Below are 15,510 nucleotides of genomic sequence, written 5' to 3' on the forward strand. Positions count from 1 at the left end.
ATAAGGGATTTTATTTGGAACATTTATCTCTTTTGTCGGATCTTTTAATTTAATGTTTACTAATTCGTTATTTGTATTTTTAATATCTAAAGGATTTTCAGCACAAATTTCATTCAAAAGTTCTTCTATCTTTATTTCAAGATTATTTTTTGGGATATTTATTTGAAAGTATAAATTTAAATAACATGTCTCCAATATAGAAAATATTTTAAATTTTAAGATCTTATCTATAGTAGTAGTCGGTATTTTTATACGTTTTGATTTTTGATTTATTGAAGAATCGTGTGGAGCTTTTAAAACTATATATGTTAGTTCTTGAATGAATGGATGATATAGCTTTAAAAAGTTATTTCCTATGATAAAATCCATTCCAGAATCTAACATGTATATAGATGGAACAATGAACCTATAATTTTGAATAAAAATTTCAACCATCTCTGCTTTTTGGTCAATTTTATGTATTGATTTGTCAGCTATTCTAACTCTTAATGGTTTCTTTAATTTTTTCCAATCAAATTTTGTATTTGAACTAGCAAAGCATTGTGTTGCTCCAGAATCTATGAAAGCATTTATAAATTTTTCTGTTATTTTTATAGTAATAAATGTAGCATTATTACTCAGTCTCTGAGTCTGTTTCCGAGACATATTCAAAAATATAGTCTAAGTTATCATCAGATTCTTCTAAAGGTTCCATGAAACAAGACTTAGCGATTTCTATTTGTTTAGTAAGATCCTTTTTATCCTTCTTTTTCGGACATTCATTTGCATAGTGTCCTTCTTCTTGGCAATACCAACACTTACAATTTTCTTTTTTATTTGGGCAATAATCACTTTTTTGTCTCTTATTTTTATTGTTATTTCTTTTTCTAAAATACCTCTTTTTTCTCCAGTTTGGATAGTATTTTCTTTTTCTAAATTGATATTTTCTTTTTCTTTGAAAATTTTTATTAAGACCATATTTTTGAGGTATCTCTTCATTATCCTGACAGCAAATTCTAATTATATTTGTAAATCTTTTTTGAGTTGCTTCTTGCATACAACGTTCTTTTATTTCCTCTCTTATTGCAGAGGTTGCTCCACCAAAATTATTTTCAATTGTTCCTCTATTTATTTCTCTTATAAATCTTCCCATAATAAATTCGTTAGCAGGATATGGAAGTTTTGTTATATACATATTAAGATAATGATTTTTATCTTCTTCTTTTAATTTGTAATAATGTATTCTATATTCACATATATAAGACTCCACATTACATAGATCATATATGTGAATGTTAGCTAAATGGTTTTTTGCTTCTTGATATTCTTTATTATAGACTTCTTGTTTATGATCTATAATATTTTTTCCAAAAAATTCTTTATATAGAATCATCATTATATATAATATCTTATCATAAGCTGTTATTTTTGTTGCTAATTCTTCTATTATTTGGTTTTCTATTGATGTCATATAATCTCTTATAGCTCCTTTAGTATGAAACCCTATGTAATTCCAAATGTCTCTTCCAGATAATTCATTAAGTTTTGGATTAGTAAAGGCTTCTAATAAGAAGGAATTCAACCAGTTTTCGAAAATTTCTTTTTCATTCGTTTTACAATCTAAATCGAGCATTCTTTCTCCTTCCATTTCCTGGATTTTAGGAACGTATTTTGATGGTATTTTTGTATATTTTGAATCTTTATTTATAAACCCCTTTTTAAAAGCATAATTATCAAAACCTGTTTCCCATTTAAATTGAGATTGATTATCCCAAGATGTTCCAGCTTCATTTTTTACTTGTATTGGAATTGCTGGTTCTTCGTCACTTGAATAATCTAGGATGTGTTCTTCATTTTCTATATTTTCAGAATTTACTATTTCTTCTTCTATCTGAAATCCCTGTTCCATAATATTATTTTCTTGAGCCATTTTTAATTGTTTAAAAAGCATTGTAACTTCTTCTAATTTTTCTTCAATATTCATAATTTTAGTGGTGGTTTTACTTTTAAATCTGTTATGTTGATTATATTTTGAAATTTTTCTTCTTTTGGATTTTCTTTTTCCTTATTTCTTTGAAATTTTATGGATACTAGTATTTCTTCAAGCATATCTACTATAGAATTTAATTGTGGGTTAAAAGTATGATAAAGATGTGGGGAATCATTTCCATGATAACATTTCTTAGAAATTCCGTGTGAAAAATAAGTTTTTTCAGGTTTTTGAAGTCCTTCAATAAAGCTTATAGTAAAATAAAGATTTTGAGAAAAATCATTTTGTATTGATTTTAAGAATTCGGTGTCATTACAGTTAACATTAGTTAAAATCATTAATTTTTGATCTATTAATTTTGATAACTTAATTATTTCTTCTCTTAAATCTTCTAATTTACTTTTTTCCATTAGGTGACGCTTTTCTTTGTGAAGAGCTACGGTTTTAAGTGAAAAGTGTGGCTTTAAAAAGTATGGTTTAAGTAAGCAAATCTTTAAATCTGTACAGATTTAGATCTGTACCATATAATTTTCTTTATACAAATCGTCATCTGTTGTAAGATTTGAACTTTTTTTTATATAACCTGTCATAAATCGTCGCGGTTTATGAATTGAAAAGTTATTGCAGAAATGAACAGACCAACCAATAATTTTAAGATTTTGTTCGGATAAACACATTATACTGCGACTAAATGACATGATTAAATAAAATAGATTTTTAAAGTATATAAATGTAACATTAGAGATTTTTAAAAATCATTATAAACCATAGCGATTTATGAAAAAGAATAGAATAAAATTTAAGTATAATCAAATCTCAAATGTTACCTTTATATAACTTAAAATCTCATTTTATTTTTTTTTTTTGGTTTCCCACGGTATCCCCCAACCCGACAGGTCAAGGACTAATCCGTCGCGGTACTGAGCTCCATTTAAGGGTTTGCCGCTGGCCAATGGGTTGCTGCATAAAATCTCATTTTATTTAATCATGTCATTTTGCCTTATGTTGCAGAAACGAACAATGCAACCAATACTGATGTGTTTGGAGCTTTTCTCTTTTCTAATGTATAGTTATCAAATGGTATTATCGAAATAATAATTTACAGTTATTTTATTTAATTTAATATTTATAATTATATATATTTAATTATTCTAACTAATAATTAAAAAATATAAAATAAAATAAATAATAATTAAAAATATAAGATAAAATAATTTTAAATTATTTTAGATTTTTTTTATAATCGCTCAAAATATCGTTGTTAACTTGTTATTTTCATAGATTTGTTAAGAACTTTTATTTTTTAATTAAATATGCATATATCTCAATCAAATTGGATTAAATGATGTCACGATACTATTTATCTTAAAAGTTTAAGTTAATAAAAATATTTTTTATCATTTAAAATTTTTTTAAGTTTATTTATGTAAATTTTTATATAGGTCTTTTTTATTTTTCAATTTAATTTATGCTAGTTTTTTTTTAAATTAATAATAATTGAATTTTTAATTTTTAGATTATAGAAACTATTTTGATATCATAACAAGATATTATTTTTTGGGCAATTTACGCATCTAAATTGTTTGACCCTCAATATTACGCAAATACATTGTTTCCAAATTTAATACGCAAATGCATTGTTTCACTATTTTATGTAAACCGCTACTGGCAGTAGCGGTTTACAGGTGTGCATAAACCGCTACAACCAGCCGCAGTTTATGTGTGTGAGTGTGTGAGTGTAAACCGCTGCTGCCAGCAGCGGTTTACGTGCGTGTGTGTGAGAGTGTAAACCGCTACTACCAGTAGCAGTTTACGTGCATGTGTGTATACTATTTAAATAATATTATAAATAAAAAATTTAATTTATCATTTCACAATATAATTTAAAAAATATAAATATGCATGTAATAAATTTTTTATTTGTATTTATTATTAAAATGAGATTAAATAGCAAATCAAAGAGTGAGTACTCACAGAGTACTAAAATATATAAACTAAGACTAAATTTTTTTTTATCTTCATCCCTTCTAAAACTCATGAATGATAAACTAATTTATTTTTAATAAAAAATTCACTAAAGCATACACTTTTTTTTTTAAAATTACTTCATTTTTTATCCATATAAATCATATGATTGCAAAAAATATATACTCCGTTTTATTTAATTTAGCGGTTTCTGTGTTCCTCTAGCAGTTTACGTTAATTAGAAAAAATGTTTGTTTATGCTAAATTAAGTTACAAAAAAATTGAGAGAAAGAAAACGGAGTATATATTTTTTGCAATCATATGATTTATATGGATAAAAAATGAAGTAATTTTTAAAGAAAAAGTGTATGCTTTAGTGAATTTTTTACTAAAAATAAATTATTTTATCATTCATGAGTTTTAGAAGGGATGAAGATAAAAAAAGATTTAGTCTTAGTTTATATATTTTAGTACTCTGTGAGTACTCACTCTTTGATTTGCTATTTAATCTCATTTTAATAATAAATACAAATAAAAAATTATTACATGCATATTTATATTTTTTATTTTATTCATCAAAATTATGATGCTATCACTATTATTTATCTAATTAATCAACTGTAAAATACAAATAATTTTTATTTTTTGGTATAAGACAACAAAGTTGCACAAATAAAAAAATCATTTAGCTAGAACCTCAAATACAAATCAGCAGCAAAGAACACAACCCATTTTTCAAACTCTCCAATCTTCTTTGTATGGTTGATATAAATAAAAGAGAATGAAGTGATTTTTAAAGAGTAAAATATATAATTTAGTAAACTTTTGGCTAAAAATAAATTATTTTATTATTTATAAATTTTAAAAGAGATGAGAATAAAAAAAATTAGTCTTGCTTTATATAATTCAATACTTTGAAGACTGTATTTTTTTATTTGTAATTTGGTCTCACTTCTAATAATAAATACAAATAAAAAATTTATTACATGTATATTTATATTTTTTAAATTATATTGTGAAATGATAAATTAAATTTTTTATTTATAATATTATTTAAATAGTATACACATATATACGTAAACCGCTACTGGCAGTAGCGGTTTACACTTACACACGCACGTAAACCGCTACTGCCAATAGTGGTTTATACTCACATGTACACGCACGTAAACCGCGGCTGGTTGTAGCGGTTTATGCACATCTGTAAACCGCTACTGCCAGTAGCGGTTTACATAAAATAGTGAAACAATACATTTGCGTATTAAATTTGGAAACAATATATTTGCGTAATATTAGGAATCAAACAATTTAGATGCGTAAATTGTCCTTACTTTTTTAAACATTTACATTGTTAGAATATTTTTTTGGTGAACTTTAAATTGTCAGAACTAAACGTGTAAATAATGATATTTTTAATAAATAATTTAATATTATATTAAATTAAATAAGCTCAAATTGATTCTAAATATTAGTTGATATTCTTGATAAACGTGATAGATACTGTATAGATGCAGATAAATAACACGTCTACATCTAAATGATCTAATAGACCAAAGTCTAATTTTCTGAAGAGGGGGCTTCACAAGTGACATGGACCCTTCATGACACAAATATCACAGCAGATATCCCATCGTAGCTAGACTTGTGTTGAAAAAAGGGCAATATAATAATAATGAATTCTCATAGCTTGTTCATGGAATTTATTATTAGGGTAGCAAAAATTCGAACCCTATGCATCGTGGATTGTGACAAACTATACTATATTACATACATTACATTCATGTTTGGTGGTCTCGGAACTTGAGATATATAGTATAGTATAGGTGTAGTATTATTGTAGCATATTTAGGCATTTAGGCTTTTTATTGAAGGAGACTTAGTTTGTTACAACTCAGACACAATTCATGGTATCTTAAGGCGGCCTATAATATAATAATATTCACACTACTTGCTTTAGCTGCAAATTAGATTTTCTGCCTATCTACCTATATATATTCTATTACGACAGTAGTTATATTATTTTAAAAAATACTTTTAAAATTTAAATAATCATTTTTTATTATTTAATAATATTTTTAAAAAATGTTAGTAAAAATATATTGTCAAAATATATAAAAAATATCATTTTAATTTTAAAAAAATTATTTTATATATATATTCAGCGTATTGTTAAAATATATAAAAATATTAATTTTAATAATATTTATATAACTACTATAATTATTATAAATATAGGCACATTATATATATTCGGCGTATTGTTAACCAAATTTCATCCAAATTTGCTCGTAAATTTGTGATCTGTAGTGCAAATAGTAATATATAAATAATAGCAGAAATGATTTTAATTCAAATGTGAATTACATGAGTTCTAAGCTAAGGTTATTATGATCTTTAGAAAGTAATAACTTTTTGTTTCTGAGAATAGTAAATGTATATTATTAGTATGTAATAAATTTGTTATTGAAAAAAATAAACGCGGGATAATAATAATAATAATAATAATAATATCCCTATTTTGATAATGTCACTCTTTTTTCTCAAATTCACGAAAAAATACAGTACAAAAAATTATATTTAGTGGTATTATAAAAACGGAGTGAAATTAAATTATCATTTTTCTTAATAATAACGCGTGTTTTAGGGTAATTTGATTTGAATTTGATTTAAACAAAAAAAAACATATATTTCTATATATCTTTAGTAAGCAGCTGTTTGATTTTTCTTTTTCATTTTTTTTATATTTTTTATTTTTAATAAGACTAATGCAATAAATAAGTAATGAAATGCTTTAAAATTTTAGTTTATTTATTAATATATCCTTAAAAAGTGTTTATATTCTCTTGAAATTTTAAAATAGTAAATGACTTTCTTACTCTTGATATATTAAATAATTTTTTAATTAAATAATATGAATAATTAGAAGAATATGAAATAAGGACATTTTTATTTATTACATAGTATAAATTATTTGTTCCTGTTATATTTATCTATAATTTATTATTTTTCTATTTTTTTTAATTTTGTTGTAATAAATGGATCATATATTGGCTCATTTTTTTGTAATGAATTTTCATTACGTGTTATACGTTGTTATGGGTTGTTGGAGTGTATCGTATTGATATGGAGTTAAATTTTTTTTTAAACAATAATACACAAATCGGAGAGTAGATATTGTGAAGGAGAGAAAATCTAGCCTTCGATTTATTTTCAAACTTGATTGATGAACAAATTGGACCTTAAGTATTGTGTGTGCAAAAATTTTTTTGTCAAGTGTGTAACAAATTGGAGAGTAGGTTTTGTAGTTAAAAAAATAAAAAAATTTAAAAACCCAAATTAATGAGTCAGAATTGAGGATTTAAAAAAATCTAGCTACTATTTGTGTCATACTAAATCGGATTCTCTGATTTGTTAATAATCATCTTTCACATTCCTGAATAACACTCGAAACTTTAATAATCATGAATAACACATTAATTTTTTCGATAACAAACTTAAAAAGTGTCATATATCACTATAGAATAGTGAGTTAAGCCAAATTTGATCCTCCAAAAACCCTAAAACTCAATAATAGAGAAAGAATGGCTTATGAAATAATTATGGGGCTTCTTGTTTGTCATTTTTTTGGTCATGGCTTCTTAGTCTCTTTGGGCAAAGTCCAAACAACGGCTAAGTATAGTGCCACGACCAAAAACAAGAAAGCCTAAGTGTTGTGAGGCTTGTTGGCTTCAAAATTGGGCGGCTTATTGAGCCTATTGGGCTGAAAAGACTAGAAAACAATCATTTTAGATTTTGTTTGGTTTCAGATAAAAAATAAATAAAAATTTCATTTAAGATAATTTTTTCCGATAATAAATATACCTGGCTCGGTACTTTTTTTCATTAAAAATGGAAAAAAAAACTTGTTTCATACTCTTGCACACATAACAGTAAATCCTTTTTAAAATTTAACAATATGCAGTGAGAAACGGAAAAAAAAAAAATACAATTGATTTGCTAATCGATTGAACAAAACAAAAGGGTGTATTTTTTTTATTAAAGAAAGGTTCTATATTGAGATTAATAAAAATCTCTCTTGAGAGTGGCATTAAATTCAGAGATTTTTTTTTTTTAAAAAAATAACCTCTAATCCCGCAGGTCAGACTAACTTGTTGGGAATCTAAGTTTTATTTAAAGATTTTTCGTTGGCTAATAAATTACCGCTAAACTAACTACTTAATCAACCCAAGTTGACTGAATTGAAAGAATCCATCCCTAATCTGCACCAAGGCAAATTCATATCTAGTTGAGGACCTCTTTGATAGTTTGAAATGAAATTTTTTTGGCTTAAATAATCAAGGAAAATTTTGATACAACATAAACTTTTACAATATATCTTATTTTGCATCTATGTATATAATTATAATTACAAATCAATAAACTTCATACAGTTTTATAAAGAATAAACATCTGACCAACACAATGATGCATCACAAAATGAGAATAATAACACAAGTGAGCTCATTGAAATTCTTAGTTCTGGATCTTGAATTAATCAGCTCCAAAATTACGTAAATACATCAAGTCCTAGAAACAACTATATCTTCCAATAGTTCAAAAACCTAAACGAACTACATTTTTTATCCCTTATCAGTAATGACTAGACACTGACCATTGATTTACTAATAGTTTTTTTTTTTTTTTGGGGTATCATTTACCAATAGTGTTAAAAATTAAAATTGTTCACAAAGAAAATCAGGCACTTGAGCTTTGTTTCTCCGAGAGCCCAAAAAAGAAGGGCCTTATTTTTTAAACTAGAATAAGATAACCGCAAAAATCAAAAGGAGCATAAATTAGTTAAAACATTAAAACTAACTCAGAAGATTATAGCAGATGTGAATTTGGAAACATTAAATTACAGAATCTTACATGAGAGAAAGCAACTCAACACAATTTACACGTTAACCGCACCAGCATTGTAAAGCTCAACATCCAGAATACTGGTACAGTCGAGTACACTGTATTAAAGGGAGAAAAATATTTAATTGGCCCAATGCCAATGTTTACAGGCATATCACAAAAATCCTGAGCAAAACCACATCCAGAACTACTCACCTACGGCTAGAACATACGACAAATCCACTCCACCCATCACATCAAATGCCAAATATATACTTTATATAAGATCAGCAACATTCATTGGCATTTCATCTATCTGAGTACTGTAATATTGCTCAATATCTCTCAAGATCTTGATGTCATCACTTTTGACAAAATTTATTGCAACACCCTGCAAACCATGATCAAGCCTAAGTATAACTGTATAAGTAAATGTGTATGCATATGCATACAATATACATAGTTGCCGCATTAGAGGACAGAAAACAAAATGGGAGAAGTGGAGTGTAAGGTTGATGAAAGCAACCAAAAACCTCTCAAACCTGGGTGTAAATTGAAGATTTTGACATGAAAATAGGACTGGGTGAGGGTAACCACTCAGTTAAAGCACAAAATGTTTAATAAGTTTAAACAAGTGGAATACCTTGCGTCCAAATCGTCCAGATCGGCCAATTCGATGAATGTAGAGCTCTCGATTATTTGGAAGGTCATAGTTGATAACTAGAGAAACCTGAAGCAGATGCATGGATCAATATTAGCAATTAGACAATTACTGTTCTTCTACATTACATCCAAATGCAAGGAATAGACAGCAAATCTCATCAATTTTTGTGGTATGTTATTTGAAATAAACTAAAATTTCATTATAGTCAATATATTCAAAACATTGACATCTTGGGGTTTTTGTTAACCAAAATCAATGCCCCTCCATGACACCTAAGACCTACAAACCAAGAATTAAAATCCATATTTTTTAACCGGGGAAATAGCAAGATATAAACTATGAAATTTAATAGTAAGTTATAACAGGACTATTAATCCTTGGATGAGGTCCAAAATTTAAATGTTTCACCACCATATAAGAACAATTAGCTACTTCTCTGCAAGGTGAGTGAGAGAAACCAAGAAACAAAAACACAGAAAACGGCCTAGGATGTAATCATGGGTGAAACCCCATCTCCCCAAATCCATCAGTAATACATTCGACCGTTACAGCTAATGGTTTATTTGATTTATTCTGTTCTAGCTAATATTCAAAAGGGATTGGCATGTATTGTTATATAGTCTATCCCTTTAAGTCCTAGCCATATCTTCTGTATCTATATGATGAGGATGAGGACAAAGATTTCTTGTCCTCTTTTGCAAACTAATATTAATATAATTTCATTTTCTATCAAGAAAGAAGATAAGACTGACTGTAAAACGTACTCCAAATACTGAAGAGGGAAGCAGATACGTGAATTCATGAAAGAAAATAAAAGAGAGGTAAAGGACAGGAAAAACAACTCGCCTGCTGCACATCAAGGCCACGAGCCCAAACATCTGTTGTTATTAGTACACGAGTTGTACCAGAGCGAAACTCTGCCATGATTGCATCTCTTTCTCTCTGTGGCATGTCGCCATGCATTGCTGAGACGGTGAAATTATTGTTACGCATTTTCTCAGTTAACCAATCCACCTGTCCCAAATGAACACAAATATTAGAATGTGATGGACAATAAATGAATAAACTAAAAGATCATCAACACCAAACTCATTAGTACAGAGAGTAGATATATATTATAGCACAGCATTTAATAATCTACTTTTTACAATGCACTCGATCGGGAAGAGAAATGGGATGCCCATCCTACAAAACTGGAACTTCTTATTTACCTTTCGCTTAGTGTTGCAGAATATAACAGCTTGAGTAATAGTGAGTGTATCATAAAGATCACACAGGGTATCAAATTTCCATTCTTCCCTTTCAACGGCAACAAAAAATTGCTTGATGCCCTGTTGTTCAGGAGTAGGGAAGTTGTATCAGTGATCAATATCCTCCAGTTAAAAGGGAAAAGGTAGTCGGCAATGGAAAAAAAGCTACTCACCTCTAATGTCAACTCATCACGTTTTACAAGAATCCTTATAGGATCTGTCATGAACTTGTTTGTCATTTCCAGTATTTCATGAGGAAGGGTAGCAGAAATCAAGACAACCTACATCATAAAAACAGATTAAATACAGTATACTTCATGGTGCTAATAAGGCTCTGGTCAATTACAACACAGGATGAAATGGAGAAAAAGATACAGACGAGACTGTTCCACAAGATCTGCAGCATGGGCAATATTCATATGATACCCATATGTAACTGCCAAGCGAGGACCCTAAAAGACACCTACGGTAAATCAATATAGCAACCTCAGAAATAGACATTTGGGTCACTGGACCAGCATAAGTTTGTCAACCAGAAATCATCTGGAACTAAAATTAGAGTAAAGAATATCTTCCTCACCTAAAGTGCTTCAGTTTTTTTAGCTAAGAAAACAAAAGCAATGTTTATCTAAAATTTGTATGTCCTTTATTACTTAAACAAAGCATATTTTCTCAAAAAACTAATCAGAGTCTATCTTTTGGTCATAACATCAAACTGAACTCTCAAGTCTCATGCCACTGACTTTTAAGTTCTAATTTTTACTAAACAGATTGTACACACTACACAAACAAGTCTACAAATGCCTTTAAGAACCTTCACACTTCCATAATCTCTACCCAAATTTTTATTACTTGAAATGACAGTATTGTTCAATATAATATCTGTTTATTTTAATATCATACCTCAAACTATATTCAGCCACTATCCACTTGCCAAAGACTTACTATAAATATGCATCTTTGATTGAACGATAAACATATAACATTTGCACCTGTATAAATTTCTTTTGAATAATATTAGGCAACATCAGGGCATCAAGAAAGAGAGAACCTGAAGATCTGGGGGGAGATATCTATACACATCATAAATCTGATCTTTAAACCCTCTGCTCAACATTTCATCAGATTCATCCTGTCAATGAAATGAAAATCATAAGATACTCCATGACAATATAAGCACAACTATTTATAATATAAATACAATCAAGTACAGGCAAATGAGAAGCAATGAACTCACAAGAACTAGCATCTTTATATCTCTTGTACGCAATGTTCTCCTCTTGATCATGTCACAGACACGACCAGGAGTTCCCGACACCACGTGAACTCCATACTCAAGCTTCCTTATATCTTCTCCCACACTTTTACCCCCAATGCAAGCATGTGCTTGTATGTTTATGAAATCCCCAATAGCCAATATAACCTTTTCAGTCTGTGAGGCCAGTTCCCTTGTTGGAGACAATATTAAGGCCTGGACTCTGTTCAGAAATTACAAAACCCAAACCAAAATAAGTAAACAAACAACACACATGCAAAAGACGATAATAATCGCATAAATCTCGCAAAAAATCACCTAATGAAATTACTTCGGGATAGAATTATGCTCCTAGCTTTACTAACATAATAACATTACATGACAGAAGAGAATAGAGAAAAGTTTCTTAGGAGATAGCTATCAGGTTCACTCAATTACCATGCATACCATATACAGAATTCTCTATACTGCTGCTGCATATTACACACGTGATTGCACCCAACAAGGTGCTTATAATCAAATCAGGAATAACTAAGGAACTGAGTACCAAAACGAATCTTGTAAGCATTAACATTTAAAACAGATATTCAATTTCTCCTCATTATCCTTCAATAGAATTCCTAAATTCATACCACCACATAACCTATCGTTATAAAATATTTGAAAACCCTAATCTATAAATTAAAACCCAACTTAAACAAATTTGTGTGTGCATTAAGCAGTAGAATTCTTTTCCTTTTTTTAAATTCGTAATAATGCTTAAACAAATGCAGTAAAACAGAAACAAAATAAAAACGAAAAGTGAAATTGAAGGTGCGTACTCTCTCTTGGAGGTATCAACGAACTGGCAAACGGTGAGTGCAATCATGGAGGTCTTGCCGGTTCCAGATTGAGCCTGAGCGATGACGTCACGGCCCTGTATGATTGGCGTCACGGCACGCTGTTGGATTGCGGAGGGTTTCTCGAATCCGTACTGGTAGATCCCTCTGAGCAGATCGTCCTTTATTCCCATCTCCTCGAAGCTCGCTATCGCCTTTACCCCCTCCGTCGTCTCGAACTCCAGCTCCTCCGCAGCGTTCGCCGCACGCCGCCGGTTGGCCGGCACCACCGACGTCGTCGCCATCACCTCCAGAAAACTCAAATTAAAAAAGAAAAAAGGCTTTTTTTGGGGTATGTTTCAAGGTTTTGGCGATTTTGGTTCGTGGGAGCTGGGAAGTAGGAGGAGAGAGAAAGAGAGAAGGTAACGGGAGTGTTGTTCGTGTTTGTGTTGGTTGTTTCTGTGCCCTAAACCAGATAGAAAAAATTTAAAAGGGTTAGTCGATAAGTTTGGATGTTCAGCCCAATAAGGCCCATAATGTTTGGGCGTTTGCTAATTTGGACCTCTTATTCTTTTCTCATTGGAAATGAACGGATTACCCAAGAGCTTGAAATTATCTAACAATCTTATTTTTCTCCGACCCAAATGTGGATGAAATGTATAATTAAATTCTATAAGAACCATGACCAAAAAAATAAAAAATCTATAAGAACCAAGAAGAATGAGCCAAGCTTAAATGGTATAGTCTTTTCATCTTCATCTAAAAATCTTGAGTTTGAATCTCACTCCTAACTTAAAAAAAAAAAAAAAAGAGAAATAGAGAATGAGAAAGAAAACGCACAAAACTGGGGAACAACTGAAAAGGAAAAAGGAAATGCAGGTTTCTATATTGTGGAGTTAGCAAGTGATGATGAGAAAGACAACACTATGAAAGACATTCAGAAAGAAATCAAGATAGGCAATTAGGAGGAGTTAGGGAGATATGACAAAAATAAAAACCTATGCAAACGGGTAAAGCCTGCCATCTTTTTTCTTTTGGAAACTAGAGCTAAGAAAAATTATGTAAACAAGATAGAAGAAAGCTTAAATTTAATATGGCTTTTTTTTATTAAACTTAGGGGTTGTCCGGAGGTCTGTGCATTTTGTAGAATAGTAATATTAATGTTAATGTTTATTCGTGGTGTGATAACTTTATAAAGGCAACAATTAAATATAAAAATAATGTTGAATGGGAAGAAAATTTTATTTATGGCCATCCTAATCCAAAAAAAAGGAAAGAATTATGGGATCAACTCACTGCAGGAAATATTAATTCTGAAAAACCAAAATTATACATTAGTGATTTGAATGAAATCCTCAACCAAGAAGAAAAAATTGAATTACACCCGAAGTCTAGAAGTCAAGTGCAATGCTTTTGAAATTTTGTGGACAAGAACGCACTTATAGACATATATTTAAAAGGTTTAAAATTTATATGGTTCAGTAATTCTAGAAATGAATTTATGACTAGGAAAAGAATAGGTAGGACGTTAACAAATTAGAAATGGAGAAGATTTTTTCAGAGTGCTTCTCTTACAGCCTGGCCAATAGTAAGTTCAGATCATTCTCTTTTAGTATTAGATCTTGAGCTAAAGGTAAGAGCAAGTAAGTTTTTTAAATTTGAAGCATATTGGGCTAAACATAAAAAATGCAAGGAGATCATTGAAAATGGTTGAAAAAGAGGGAATGGGACTGAATCGGAGGATTGGAACAAGATTCAGAGAAGGATGGAGAGCTGTAAAAAGGAGTTAAAAAATTGGAGTGGAACCACTTTTAAAAGAGCATATAAGGAAATTGAAAAGCTGAAGATTAAGTTACAAACTTGACAGGATTCAGAATTTATAGAGGAGCAACAAAAGAAAATACTATCAACTAAAGAGAGACTAACTCAATTTTAGAGATAAGAGAAGATGTTTTAGGGATAAAGAGTTAGAGTGAAGTGGTTGAGATTCAGAGATATGAATACTGCCTTTTTTTATGCTTTCACTATCCAAAGGAGAGATGAAAATCGTATTGAAAAACTGGGAGACTCATGGGGCGAATGGATTAGTGGTGAAAAAGAGATAATAAATCTCATTGTTAATTATTATGAAAAGTTGTTAATGACTAAAAGAAGATTAAATGTAACACCACATATTTTTAGAAAATAAATAATAAATTATTTATGTTTATATATATGATTTTATTTATAGAAAACAATCTTTACAAAAAAAAAATAAATAATAATAAATAAATTAAAGTTATAAGACTTTGAGTTTTAAATTAATTCGGATTTATATAAATTTTAATTATAATTAGATATTTTTTATTTATTGAAATTAATGGTTCTTACTTAATTAAAATTCAAAGTTTTAGTAATTAGAGATAAAAGAGAGTTTTATATATAATTTAAATTGAATAATTAAAATTTTTTATTAATATTATGAACTAAAAAAAATTTACTTATTTATCTCTAATTTTAAATTAGAGTATTTAATTAAAAATAATTTGTAATTTAAAAAATAAGTAGTATTCTTAAAATTAATTATATTGATTAAATTTGGTTTTAAATTCAAACTCTACTCAAATCCTAAATTCCCAATTCTAAACCCAAATTCCTAATTCACTAATCCTAACCCTAATTTCTAAAACACAGACACGTATCTCCACACCTGTTTGTTTCTCAATGAGCCA

General features: G+C 28.9%; 1 protein-coding gene across 1 annotated transcript; it reads right to left on the bottom strand.

The window, feature by feature from the left end:
* Positions 1-8,797: 8,797 nt before the first annotated feature.
* LOC112741826 (eukaryotic initiation factor 4A-3) lies at positions 8,798-13,276 on the bottom strand. The gene is made up of 8 exons (XM_025790948.3): positions 12,803-13,276; positions 11,964-12,204; positions 11,778-11,858; positions 10,900-11,007; positions 10,688-10,807; positions 10,323-10,490; positions 9,456-9,542; positions 8,798-9,203 (listed from the first exon to the last, which is right to left on the bottom strand). The coding sequence occupies exons 1-8, from the start codon at positions 13,102-13,104 to the stop codon at positions 9,090-9,092; spliced, it is 1,221 nt and encodes a 406-aa protein (XP_025646733.1). The 5' UTR covers positions 13,105-13,276; the 3' UTR covers positions 8,798-9,089.
* Between the last annotated feature and the right edge of the window lie 2,234 nt (positions 13,277-15,510).

This window comes from Arachis hypogaea, chromosome 14 (assembly GCF_003086295.3).
Source record: "Arachis hypogaea cultivar Tifrunner chromosome 14, arahy.Tifrunner.gnm2.J5K5, whole genome shotgun sequence".
Taxonomy (NCBI): Eukaryota; Viridiplantae; Streptophyta; class Magnoliopsida; order Fabales; family Fabaceae; genus Arachis; species Arachis hypogaea.